The sequence below is a fragment of the Euprymna scolopes genome, chromosome 34 (genome assembly GCF_053919585.1).
Source record: "Euprymna scolopes isolate OS-2025 chromosome 34, ASM5391958v1, whole genome shotgun sequence".
NCBI classification, from domain to species: Eukaryota; Metazoa; Mollusca; class Cephalopoda; order Sepiida; family Sepiolidae; genus Euprymna; species Euprymna scolopes.
The window spans coordinates 1245799-1260311 of NC_136515.1; the positions used below are offsets into that span (position 1 = coordinate 1245799).

Genomic DNA, 14513 nt, shown 5'->3' on the forward strand with positions numbered 1-14513 from the left:
TACGTTTTATATAATAGACTAGCAGAGTTGTATAAAAAAAAAAAAAACAACAGAAAATGAAGTTGCGTTTGGCTACACTTAAATCTAATTTTTTGAAAAAAGAAAATCCATTAGTGTTGGCCCACTTCTACAAATTCGGGAGAGGGCCGTGTGAGGTGAGCAAGAAAAAAAAAGTTTTAAGCGGTTATGATTTAAAAAAATTGATTTACGTAAGTAAAATTCATGCACTTAATAGTAATCTGATCTTTAAATTAACCCTCAGCTAAATCAACCGTCACAAAAAAAAAAAAAAAATTTTTTTCATATTTTGTTTAGAGTCAAATAATTAATACAAATTGCAAAACAAAAAATAGTTTTAAAAAATCTTTTAATCCTGTTTAAATGCAAAAGTTTGCCGAAATAAACATTTTCAAAAATATATTAAAATAAAAAAAACCAAATGTTTGTCGTGAAATGAGCACAAATGCAAAAGCTAATTGTTATGAGACAACCCTCTCATCCATTCGGCAATGGTGACAGTCATATCATGATGTTGCAAATTTATGTATTTAATGTATCCGAGAGCTGAAGTGGTTCACGCATGCGGAGATGCTAAAATCATTTAGAAAGAGACGATTTCACGTGACCTCCGATCAGATTCCGCAGTTGTTAAGGTAGAAAAAAAAAAAAATTAATATTTTGTTGTAAATTTCACATATTATGCATCCGAGTCCCTGCCCTTTAAAACAGTACCAGAATCATTCTTATTTGATTTGGATTTCAAAAGTTTTAGCGAGACATACAAACACACAAACACACAAACAGACGAAATAATAACTGAGCATTAAAATGAGTATATGAAGCTGTATGATGATACGGGCCATCTTGGAGAAGACGGACATCACGCCCACCAATGATGCATGAAAATGGTTTTAAATGCAGTTAAAGCTGATTTTATCACAAGCAAAAATGTTTTTTTTTTTGATAAATATAATAAATAATGTTGCATAAAATCCAACGCACATGAAAACTATGATTTTGAAATAACATTTTGTTCATGAAAAAAAATTGTGTTATCGTCCTATACCATATGTCTTTGTTGCTGTTTTTAACTGATAGTTCTGCTTCATGATGGATGCCCTGGAAAAGTCCCTTCTGATTGCTGTTTACCGGTTTAAAAATATTCTGTTATTCCGCTAAAAAAAAAAAAAAAAAAAAAAAAAATTTGTTTGCTTATTTTAAAACTGGTAAACATTAATCACAAGGGACTTTTCCTGGGCATTCATCGTTCAGCAAACAATCAGCTAAAATTAAAAGCAAACTAAAGCATGCACAACTTGACGATAATACTTTTTGGTTGGAATATATTTCTATAAACATTCTGTTTTCCGCAGAATGAGATGTCTTCAATCTGTGAAGAACGTTGGAGATTTCTTTCTTCAGGTGCTGGTGTCTTATCTGCACCTCGGTTTCAGAATGAGTGGTGTGGGCGTTTGTGGCTCCCCAGTATGGCTCAACTGTGGCATACGTTTTACTGTTTGTTGCTGTAAGCTTGGATATGTGATCTTGTAGAACTGAAATGTAAAAAAAAAAAAAAAAAAAAAATTAAAATAAGAAATTTTGTTTTGCATTGTTGGTAACAATATTTTTTTATTCGAATAATTTTTTTCACACAGACAAAACTACTATGAAGAAATAAACCTAAACGTAGATTCCATGAACAAAGCTTCTTTCTTAGAACTGCTCGCCTGTCGAATTGTCTTCCGTTTTCCTGCTTTCCGGCTGACTACAATATGGTTGTGTTCAAGTCTAACGTAAATAAGTTCTTGATGAGCCGTTCTATATAAGTTATCAAATTTACCAAATTTTCATTACTAATGATTACTATATTGTCCAATGTCTACTGTACACTCTTTAACCCTTATCCTTGAGTGGCCTCTTGGCCTTGATAATGTGGTGATGCCTATGTAAAAAAATAAAAATAAAAAAAATAAAAATAAATAAATTGAATGAAAACGTTTCTATATTTATTTTTATTTTTTTTCAAACAGACATTTTGGGTATTGAAATAAAGACATTTTTGGTAGTGATAAAAAGTAATATGCAAACTAATATGAAGAAATAAATTGGATGAAAACCTTTTTTATCTTTTCAAACAAAGATATTTTTGGTAATGAAATAAAGTGAATTTTGTGATTAGTAAGAAACTAATGTAAAGAAATAAATTCAATGAAAACGTTTCTATTTTCTTTTTCCAAACAAAGACATTTTTGGCACTGAAATAAAGTGGTCTTTCTGAATGGTAAGCTCATTTTTTTTTTTTTTTGTAATGTTAAAAGCTAGATGTTGGTGTTATTAATATTATAAGCTTTGTTACCAAAGAAAAAAATAAATAAAAAGTCGCCGCAGCTTTAAAAGTTTCATCTTTGTTTTATTAAAGAGTTTTATTGTTGGTATTTTTTAAAGGTTAAAGACTAATTTTTTTTTAAAGGTTAAAGACTAATTTTTTTTTAAAGGTTAAAGACTAATTTTTTTTTAAAGGTTAAAGACTAATTTTTTTTTAAAGGTTAAAAACTAATTTTTTTTTAAAGGTTAAAGACTAATTTCTTAAAAACCTTACAATAACATTTACTTTTAATTAAGAAAAAAAAAAAAAAAATGCTGAACTTCTTTTTTAAATGTTTGCATCTAATGAACAAATCTCTTAGTAAACGAGAATTGTCTCCCGCTGCATAGTAACAAATTGTAAAACAGTGCCCACTCATTAATCCTGATCCTTGAGTGGCCTTTGGGCCTTGATAAGTGGTGACTCCTTTGTAAAAAAAAAAAAAAAAAAAAAAATTAAAAATGACGCTGCTACACTATTGGGAGGAAATTCCGAAAATCGTAAAACTGAATTTCACATGAAAACTATGGTATCTACATATTCCTCGTATTTTTAAGATGATTATATAAAAAAAATCACGAAAATCGGTAAGATAGAAAATTTTTTATTAAAAAAAATAAAAAATAGAATTTGAAAAAAAAACGATCATAAAACACCGAAAAGTTCAAAAGGGAGGTAATTTTCCGTTTCGATTCAAACAAGATGGCAGCAATTTCTCACCTGCTAACACGATTAAAGTTTTGTTTAATAATTCAGTAATATTCAGGTAATTTCAACTGCATAATTTGGAAGCTACCATTGTAACTCATTAGAATTGACAAAAAAAAAATCAGCTGAAACCATTGCTTTTTTATCTGAAGACTCCATTTATCAACTACCAAATCTTGTCCCAATAGTGTAGAAGCGCCAAAAAATTACTTAATTTTTTTTTTTTTTAAATAAATTATTTCGAACCGAAAATCAAAATGGCCATTTTTTTTTTTTCCAGCTTACTTTCTTGGGAAACTGGATCCATCCTTTCGAATTCTTTATCTTACCCCCCCCTTCGCTCTCTTGGCGCCACATTCATATTGTCATTCACTATCTAGTTAATCTTTCCGGGTAAGGAGATGCCCTGGATTTCCATTTATATTATCGCACCAGTTGTTTTTGTTTTTGTTTTTTACATGGGGGCACCATTTATCAAGGCCCGGAAGCCACTCGGGGATAAGGGTTATTATGTGTACAGTAATCAATGGGATAGTATTGTAGTAATCGTTAGTAATGGAGATTTGATAAAGTGTCTTACTTAAGGGGGGGGGGGTTATCAGGAATTTGTTTATGTTGGACTTGAAGACATCCAAGTTGTAGTCAGGTGGGAAACAGGCAAACGGAAGAGAGTTCTACAGGCGTGCACTTCTAAGAAAGAAACTTTGTTCATGGAATCTACGTTTTGATTTAGGCACAGATAAAGAGGGGAAAATTACTGACAGTGGTTTCAGCTAGATGTTTTTTTTTTCGTGAAAGATTGTTCCACGTTCATTAACACGAAAGACAAAAATAACTTACCACACCGCTGGCGACTATGACACCAATGGCCGCACCGACAATGACATCTTGAAGGTGATGCTTGTGGTCTGAAACGCGTGTCATGCCAGCCCAAGCCGAGACGATAAGTAATGCCATTTGCATGGAAGGTTTCAGAAATCGACTGATTTTAATATCGAATCGCAGTTCGAGATAAAGCTAGAAAAAATAGGAAAAAATTTTAATTTTATTTGAAATGAAATATTGCGAAAAGATTTTCTAAAGGAGAAAATTTCACACCAAATATTTAGAACACAAATATTCTTTCATCCACATTTGACGCAAAGGATAAAGGCGTTTGTTAGCAATCACTTCTCACATGACAATCTTTCAGAGGTTGTGGGTTCAATTCTCTCTAAAAGCAGTTCTATTTAAATAACATACAATTTTACAGTAGTTCAAACAATATATATATATATTTTTTTTTTTACGAAGGAGTCACCACTTATCAAGGCCCGGAGGCCACTCGAGAATAAGGGTTAATGGGTATACATGTCAATGGGATTATAGTGTAGTAATCATAAGTAGTGGAACTTTTGTAAATTGGATTAAGTACAGAGACGGTTCATCAAGAACTTGTTTACATTGGACTTGAAGACAATCAAATTGTAGTCAGTTGGAAAGCAGGCAAAGAAGAGAGTTCCACAGGCATGCAGTTCTAAGAAAGAAGCTTTGTTCATGGAATCTACCTTTAGGTTTAGGCACTGGTAAAGAGTGTGGGAAATTATTGATAGTGGTTTTGGCTAGATGAGTGTTTTTCGTGAAAGTTTAGCGAGGGGGGTACCATAGATTGAAGTTCAAACGAGCACTTGCCATGAAAATAATGATAAAGCAGAGACAGGCTCGCAGTGTCTCTTCTGTGTGAAAGAGATTGCAGGGAAGTTATTTCACGCCAAACAAAGCACAGAGCCACTTAGTCGTGAGAAGCTACTCTTTGGGACCAGATTTGCAGGGATACTATTTAGGGAGTTGGACAGTGAGATGTCTATTCACATTACACTTGAATTTCTGCATGTCACTACAGTCAGAGAAGCAGGGGGTCTAACAGGGAATTCTGGAGTGTGGCATACTAAGGGAAAAAAACTATTCGAGTTGAAGGCTTTATGGCATCCAGAGATTTCTACAGTGTAGGGGTGGCATTTTGCTGTTTGTCGAGGGTATTGTCGTCAAGGGGGTACTAGTGTTTGGAGTTCGTCAGAGCTATTGAATCCATTCATAGCTTTGAACCCCTGGAGAGGCATAGGCCATCCACAACTTTGTAGATGGTTTTGTAGCGAGGAGTTCTTTTTTCTGGGTGAGGGTGCTGGCCCTGCGCCCAACCTTACCAGAAGTTACATACAGCATCTAGCCTTCCCAAATGGTCACCCATCTGGTACTGGCCTGGCTCAATGTTGCTTAACTTTGGTGATCTGGCAAGAACGAGTATATCAACGTGATTGTGCCGTACTTTGACTTTGAAATACTTGTGAAAAAATGATCATGCTGACCATGATGGTGATGACGACGATGACGAAATTTTATTTGCCGAAAAACAGAATATAATAATCAGAGTAATGATGTGGAGGGGGTTAGAGTTAGTAGGAAAGAAAAATAAAGCGATAAATAAAAAGCAAATAATCATGGTTAGTTCGACTGTCAATTGGCTTGTCTAAATAAAATGTGAAAAAAAAACAAAAAAACTAAATAAACACTTAAAAATAAGTTCCAAAACTAAAAAAAATATATGCAGATTGATAGAAGCTTGAATTTTATTGCATTTGGTAAAAGTTATTTGTTGCAAATTTGTTGTTTATAGCCCTTTTTCTTCTCTTGTTAACCACACTGTGCAATTGCTCATTTCTCTTCATGCAACGTATGTCTTCAACTCTCACTTACCAGACTTCACTTTCACACATATATGAAAAAAAAAAAAATGTTAAAAACAGGAGATAATACTTTTTTTTTTATGGCTGTATTGACTCGCAATCAATGATTCAATCATTTTCAAACCGAAATAATAATTTGTACTCATTCAACTAAGAATTCATTATTCTCGAATGGCTTTTGGCCTTGATTAGTGGAGACTCATTAATGAAACAAATGCAGCAGGGGTAGAGGATGACGGTGGCTCAGGGGTTAATGGCACAAACTCACAACTTGGATGTGCCAAGTTCGAATCCAGTGCGTTCTACAGAAAAACATTTTCACTTAGGGATGTTGGCAACCTTCACGTGGTCCCTTCCATAAGTATCCGATATCCTTCTAAGAATTCTTAATAGAAAGATGGAAACGAATGCTAACAAAATCATCACAAATGACGCTGCTGCTGCTCCTTTGTTGGAATTTTTTTTTGTACCAATAATGGTGCATTCCCCCCTGTTTACATTTATTATTGTTTATCTGGTTCTTATATATGATTTTTTGTATTTTGTATCCATTATGATTTTTTGTTTCGTATATTTTGGGTTTGTACGAAACTCCCTTTAATTTGGAGAAAAGGGAAATGCTAGCTCTGTGGTGACGTCACGAGCCCAGCGCGTATTTCGTTCTCTTTTGAAATTATGCTGACGTGGAGAGTGAACGTGTTCATTGCCCGGCGCTGAAAATGGAATTTTGAAGAGCCTCCTTCAAAGAAGTAAACCCGGCAAGAAATTAATACCCAGCTGTGACGAGACAGACTTCTGAAAATCTACTACGTGGCTGCGGTGTTGCGCGTATTTATTTTACAAGGAGTTGAATTTAAAGAAAATACCTTTTTACGTGACAAGGAATTTTGGAATTTCCTATCCGGACAAGCGACGAGGTCTTGCTCCTGTAAATACATGTGTGTCTATGGTTTGCATGCAACGTGGAGGGAAGGAAAATTCTAAAAGAACTTTAAACAAAAAAAAAGAAAAAGGCACGTGCCTGACTGGCTTTCAATTGTGAGTACGCTCCTAAAATTAATTTCATATGCGAGTGTGATTAGGAGATACTACTATTTTGTACATTCTTGTTGTATTCGTTAATGGATACACACAACTTCTTTATAAGAACCAGTGTTGTTGTTTTTTTCATTACATGTCATTTTTTTCATAATATGTTACCTTGGTGTTTAAGTTTAATGCCCGCAAAGGGAAAAAATTGCAACTTATTGTAAATAAAGTTTCTTCTTCGTTTCAAATCAAGACATTTATATTTTATTCTTTACCCCCTCCCCCTCTTTTGTTTCATGCTTTTTTTTTTTCAGCTTAGTTACTTTAGCGTCGAATTTATCTGGAAGCAGGATAAATTTCGACATTTTGCAAATTGTTTTCCGATACCTTCTTCTCCTCCTCTTCCCCCAACAGTAGCAGCAGAAAAAGAAAGAAAAAAGAAAAAGAAATTTAAAAACAAAGAAAAAAATAATGCTGTTACTTACTACGGTGTAAAGGGCTGAAAACATGCAGATGGCCGCGTGTCCGGATGGGAAAGACATCATTGTGTCTCTGATGCTGTCTTTCGAGACGTTTTTATTTGTGCACACGTAGTCCGTGACAAAACTGTTCCCAGAAAAAAGAAGAAAAAAAAGAACCGATTTGATATTTATGTTTTCAAATTTTGGAAATAACGAATTTTGGAAATAAGGATTGGTAATTTGTATTTATTCACAAAAATTCTTGAATACAACACGATGTACCTGAAGAAGGCCAGAATTAAATCAGGCCAAGAAGAAAATCGCTGAGTAAGGACGTGATCAAACAGCTAGCAATGGACAACATATGAGGTTCCTTTTTCTATGCTACGTGACGGTATGACACACGCACCCAACACTTAACTGACTTACATCTAATACTCGTCTTTTGTTGTTTTATTGTAGCGCTATCATCGAGTCACACTGATACAATTACGAGCTGTGTTCTATATTCCCGATTCCAATACAATTACTGATTCTAATTTCCATCCTTTTTAAATATAGGATTTTTTTTTTTTTTTTTTTTTTAGATGGATAACTTTAAACGAAAATGAAACATATTTTTATTATACAAATATGTGGTTTATTCCGAAGATTAAGTTTTAGCATTTATTATTACATACAATTGTGGTTTATTCCGAAGATCAAGTTTTAGCATTTATTATTACATACAATTGTGGGCTTGCACATATATAACATAATTTTGAGGTCTAATTTTCACACGTTGCACGAATTAAATTAAGATGTATTTCAGTAATAACGCACTGAATGTTGTCATCCAAGTGATCTATTGTGTCTGGTTTATCAGTGTAGACATAGGACTTTACATATCCACAAAGAAAATAATCTAAGAGGTTTAAATCGCATGAACGTGGTGGTTAGAAAATAAACCCATTTTGTGAAATTATTCGTTCATAAACTGCTAAATGTTTCAAAATGATTTTTTTAAACTTTGCACAATTTGCAAACGCTGCTTGGGTGTCAAGTCCCTTCATGATGAATTGCCAAACTAAGCTGGATTCAAAATAACCGATAGTTGCCAAATCTGCAATTAATTCTCAATTTAAAGTTTGCCGCCTGTAAAAAACACTCTGTATTTAGCTATGGATTGTTTTTTTATTTTTGGATTATTGTAAAAAAACGTATGTATATACGCATTATATTTTCACAAACGGAACAATACACTCGTTGAGTGGGTGGGTGGGGGTACGATCTATAGATTTTAATTTTACTGATAGTTTAATAATCAATAAACATTTTATCATTGGTACCAACAGTAGTAAACATTCACCATTGCTGATACCAATGATAAAATATTTTTTTTAAATTTAAAAAGAAAAAAAAAAAACACAATTAAAAGAATCGTTTTTGGTATCGGAAAATAAGCATAAATTTTTCCAATATTTCAATAAGTTCTGATTTTTCCGATCCCCAATTCCAATTAATCGCCCCAAATTTAGCTACCATACAGGGGTTAAATGGAGTTTCTTTTTTTTTTTTTAGCCTTGGTGCAGGCTAACCATCGAATAAGGAGGCGCTGTTGACATACCAAACCGATTAGAGGGAGCCTATTGGCTGTGTACGGAAATTTTCTATTGATGGTGTCACAAACAAAATATCGGCTTCCAATTTGTTATGAAACTGTCCTGAGGATGTTCATGTCAGTGCGCAATCCAAATGTCTACTAGACACTATCCTCGAGTTTCTAAGGTCTCTCTGTAGATGGGGTTTGTCAAGACAACCTGGCATGAGGATACTGTTCTCTAGACTAAATATTCAAAATTACATAGAATTCGCTGTCAAAATACACACTAGATTTTACGAGGAATGGTGCATCTTCTCCAAGTAATGCTACTTCAAAGATTTGTCAGGACAACCTGGAATGAGGATATTTTTTTCTACAAGTAAACTCTGACCAAAGATTAAAAAATTCTATAGTTTTTGCAGCCCAAATAAAATCTCTTCAGTATAGCTAACCAACACTGGCATTTACAAGGAATGGTGCAGCTTCTCCAAGTGATGTTACCCCAAAAAACAGCATGAAACTGGATATTCCACCAGACCAGATAAATTCTTCCCCTGGAATTTAGTAAGACCAAGAGACCAAAAAAAAAAAAGCCAGGCTAGTTTCTAATAATTCTTGAGTTCAACAAGATGTACCAGAAGAAGGTATATAATCACATTGTCACCCCTGTTCTCGTTAGATCACCAAAGTTAAGCAACGTTTTGTCTAGTCAGTACCGGATGGGTGAACATTTGGGAATATCAGGTGCTGTATGTAGGAAAATATCGACACTTCCCTGCAAGAACGGCAAAAATTTAACATCGTCATCTCCTCGGACCGAGATATACGTGCAACTGGCGACTACTTGTGAATTTAATATTCCCTTGACAATTTCTCCTTTGGAGGAAGCTGGTTCAATCTGCCTACGGTGGCTGGCATACATGGCATATATACCTGGAGAAGGTTGGAGCTTACATCGACTGAAACGTTGTAAGAATTTAATAGCATTAATTCAATCTTGAGAGACAATGGATACCCCATGTAAGGGCACCTGCACGTGTAATTGTGCAGCAACCACACTTCTCCTGAGTCGGCATTGCCCGAATCTAGTAGAAAGGAGAAATCTAGAATGGCTGGAAGCAATGCCGAGATAAGCGGAAAGCACATACAGCACCTGGAATTCCCAAATGGTCACCAATTTTATCACTGGCCAAGCTCTGCATTGCTTTACTCCGGTACTCTAATTGAAACTAGTATATCAATGTGATTGTGCTGTGTATGTTGTGAGAATAAAAACTAAGACGAGAAGTCAGAATAACGAATTATGCAGACGATAAAAACAGATTGAAATTGTGTGGTACTCACCCGTCACAACTGGTGTAGTTCGGTCGACATACATCCAGAAAATTGGGTCGAAGTTCTGCCACAAAATATTTGGGTATATCCACAAAGAACTGGTTTAGCGTGATTCCGAACAGGAAGATCGTGAAAGCCCGGATGGTGGTCGAGAGTTGGGTTCCTTCGCCGATTGGCTTGTGTAATACCTGCCAGTTGAGCCATTCTGTCGCAGTGATCTGAAATATTAAAGCAAATCTCATTATAAAAAAAACAAAAAAAAACAAAAACCAAAACAAAAACAAAACAAAAACCGAACAAAAAAAAAAAAACAAATTTCCAGTTTTTTGTCGTCGTCGTCTTTCATTTTTATTTTAATACATTTTTCTGATCAAAAGCGGAGGACCGCTTGAAATATAAAAAACAAAATATTGAATATAAGAAACAACATTTTTATGCCTCATAAAACTCTTATAATCTTAAAATTACTATTCTAGAAGCATACCTTGATATCTTAACATTATGGTTATCTCTCTCTCTCTCTCTCTCTCTCTCTCTCTCTCTCTCTAAATATGTATATATACATATATATATGAGAGATAGTGAATAAATGACAAAAGTCTATACTCCAAAATTCATGATGTTGACCATATTACAATTTTAGTCCTTTAATTCAGTGTACATTTACAATTCTTGACAGTATCTGTTTCGTAGCACAAAATCAATCACTTAATTATTATATCAATCAGTGAATCTATTTTGCCCTTAACTCATCAGAAGAAATAGCAACAATCAATCCGTCAAAAAGAAAATAAAGTGTGTTTTGACATGATTAAAATCCAAAAATTGGAAGAGAAGCTGCAAATACCTTTTAATATGTTTACATTACGCCATTTTGAATCCTTTTGATGAATTGATTGTTCTTATTTCTTCTGATGCAATATATTGAATGAATGAATATTCATTAAATTGCAATATACTGTAATTACAGAGCAATATAATGAATGAATATTCATTATATTGCTCTGTAATTACATTGAGCTTCTTAAATAAGGATTGGTATATATTATAAGGAAATAAAGTATATTTCCAAAGAAATATATATATATATATATATATATATATATATATATATATATATATATATATATATATATAATCAATACGAAAAATATATAGATGTTTATATTTTTCTGTATTTATTTCCTATGTGTGGACATGTATGAATACAAAAACTCTTTCGAAAAAAACGAAAATGTTTCTTTCAAATGCACATAATTTCGACTAATCCTTCGGCCTTCTTCAAAGTGATATATATATATATATATATATATATATATATATATATGAGTGGAAATGTATAAAAAGGAATACGAAAAGTATAAAAGCTTATACCTTTTCTTTATTCGTTTTTAATTGGTGACGTGCAGGAATACAAAATAATTAAAAATTAATTAATTAATTAATTAAAAATAATAATAAAAAAAATTAAAAAACTTTTTTTACAAGTGCATAATTTCGACCGATCCTTCAGTCTTCATCGGTGTAGTGAAAGTATGAAAATATATATATATATATATATATATGTAGTGAAAGTATGAATATATATATATATATATATATATATGTAGTGAAAGTATGAAAATATATATATATATATATATATATATGTAGTGAAAGTATGAAAATATATATATATATATATATATATATATGTAGTGAAAGTATGAAAATATATATATATATATATATATATGTAGTGAAAGTATGAAAATATATATATATATATATGTAGTGAAAGTATGAATATATATATATATATATGTAGTGAAAGTATGAATATATATATATATATATATATATATATATATATATATATATATATATATATATATATGTAGTGAAAGTGAATATATATATATATATATATATATATATATATATATATATATATATATATATATATATATTTCTCTTAGTCTATCTGTTTGACGTTCCACTTTTCCTTGGAAACGACTGGGCTGATCTGACTGAAATTTCTTTATGAAAAGGTACAGCAAACTAAGTATTATGGCATCCATTTGATGCACAGTTAAAGATTAATAGGAATTAGTCACTACAATGCCACATTTACTCTAGAAACTTTCTTGGAAACTACTGGGGCTGAAATTTTATTTTCAATTTTGACTATCAGGTAAACAATTGCATGAGTTACATATATATACATATATATACATATATATATATATATATATATATATATATATATATATATATATATACATATATGCTAACAAAGTGATTAGTACATTCGGTTCGGTAAGAAAAAAACTTGCATGTTCAAACTCATGTACGGCACAATCACGTTGATACACCGGTTCTCGCCAGATCACCGAAGTTAAGCAACGTTGAGCCTGGCCAGTACCAGATGGGTGACGATTTGGAAAGGCTAGGCGCTGTATGTACCTTCTCGGAAGGTTGGGCCAGCACCCTCGCCCTGCAAAAAGAACTCCTCGCTACAAAACCATCTACAAAGTTGTAGATGGCCTATGCCCCTCCAGGGGCTGAAGGGCTATGAATGGATGAATTGATGGGTTCAGACTCATGGACTAATATATAATACATTGTTCGGCCAAAACTCGTTAGTGTGGCTTAACACTTCCTCCCAACTCTCCATCCAGATTCTTCCTAAAAATCTGGTCGCTATCATAGTAACCCCTTAAGGTTCAGTGGCAAGTGAACCTGTAGCAGTCACAAAGACCTATTTTCTTTTGTAAATCAATGCCCCCCCCCACTCCGTTCCCCGAGCTGTTCGGCCACACACTGGCCAATCAGCTAACAGTGAGTATGGATTCATCGGTCCCCTAAACAACTCCAGCCAAGCAACATCTTTCCTCTAGCTAGCATCGAGAGCCTCCACTTGGAGGCAATTGCTATTAATTGGTGACGATACATAGAATATACCCACTGACCAACACAGACCCCCCCCCCAAATTTCCATTCCTCCTTCCTCTACCACAGTCCTACCTTCAACTTCCTGCTGTGAAATAAATTCCCTTTTTTTATTGTTAATTTCGTGCTTGATTCGTAATTAAATATATTTTATTAGGAGTAAAACTTTACCTCCTAAAACCTTATTTGGGATGAACTAAAGTTTTTTTTTTTTTTTTGAAAGTGAAACCAATTGTGTACGCAACACAAACGTTGTTTGTTCAAAGACTTGAAAGCTAAAATAACAGATATGCACCCAGGCACGACCGCCATTAACCAATAGAAAAAATTGTTGTTCTTGAACTGCAAGAATCGTCGCTTTTTGTAAAACTTTTCATGTCGGACATTTACAAACTTGAAAAGATTCTTTTTATTAAAAGTAATATATATATATATATATATATATATATATATATATATATATATATATATATATATATATATATATACGTACATATGTATATATATCTATCTCTATATATATACATATATATACATTCATACATATATATATACATATATGTATAAATTCATACATATATATACATTCATACATATATATATATACATATATGTATACATTCAACCATATATGTATACATTCATACATATATATATATATACATTCATACATATATATATATATACATTCATACATATATATATATATATACATTCATACATATATATATATATACATTCATACATATATATATATATATACATTCATACATATATATATATATATACATTCATACATATATATATATATACATTCATACATATATATATATACATTCATACATATATATATATACATTCATACAAATATATATATATATATATACATTCATACAAATATATATATATATATACATTCATACAAATATATATATATATACATTCATACAAATATATATATATATACATTCATACAAATATATATATATATACATTCATACATATATATATATATATACATTCATACATATATACATTCATACATATATATATATACATTCATACATATATATATATATACATTCATACATATATATACATTCATATATATATATACATTCATATATATATATACATTCATATATATATATATATATACATTCATACATATATATATATATACATTCATACATATACATATATATACATTCATACATATATATACATTCATACATATATATATATATATACATTCATACATATATATATATACATTCATACATATATATACATTCATACATATATATACATTCATACATATATATACATTCATACATATATATATACATTCATACATATATATATATACATTCATACAT

The 14513-nt window shown here is 31.9% G+C and overlaps 1 protein-coding gene across 3 annotated transcripts in view; it reads right to left on the reverse strand.

Annotated features, from left to right (window-relative positions):
- Positions 1-350: 350 nt before the first annotated feature.
- The window catches only part of LOC145259072 (phospholipid phosphatase 1-like), a 95795-nt gene continuing 81632 nt past the window's right edge, over positions 351-14513 (reverse strand). For all 3 annotated transcript variants that reach the window (XM_080116700.1, XM_080116701.1, XM_080116702.1), the window contains exons 4-7: positions 10213-10421; positions 7311-7431; positions 3914-4090; positions 351-1553 (exon numbers count right to left, since the gene is read on the reverse strand). In XM_080116700.1, coding sequence (XP_079972826.1) covers positions 1434-1553; positions 3914-4090; positions 7311-7431; positions 10213-10421 — 627 coding nt within the window. In that variant the 3' untranslated portion in view covers positions 351-1433. The remainder of the gene's footprint in view (positions 1554-3913; positions 4091-7310; positions 7432-10212; positions 10422-14513) is intronic.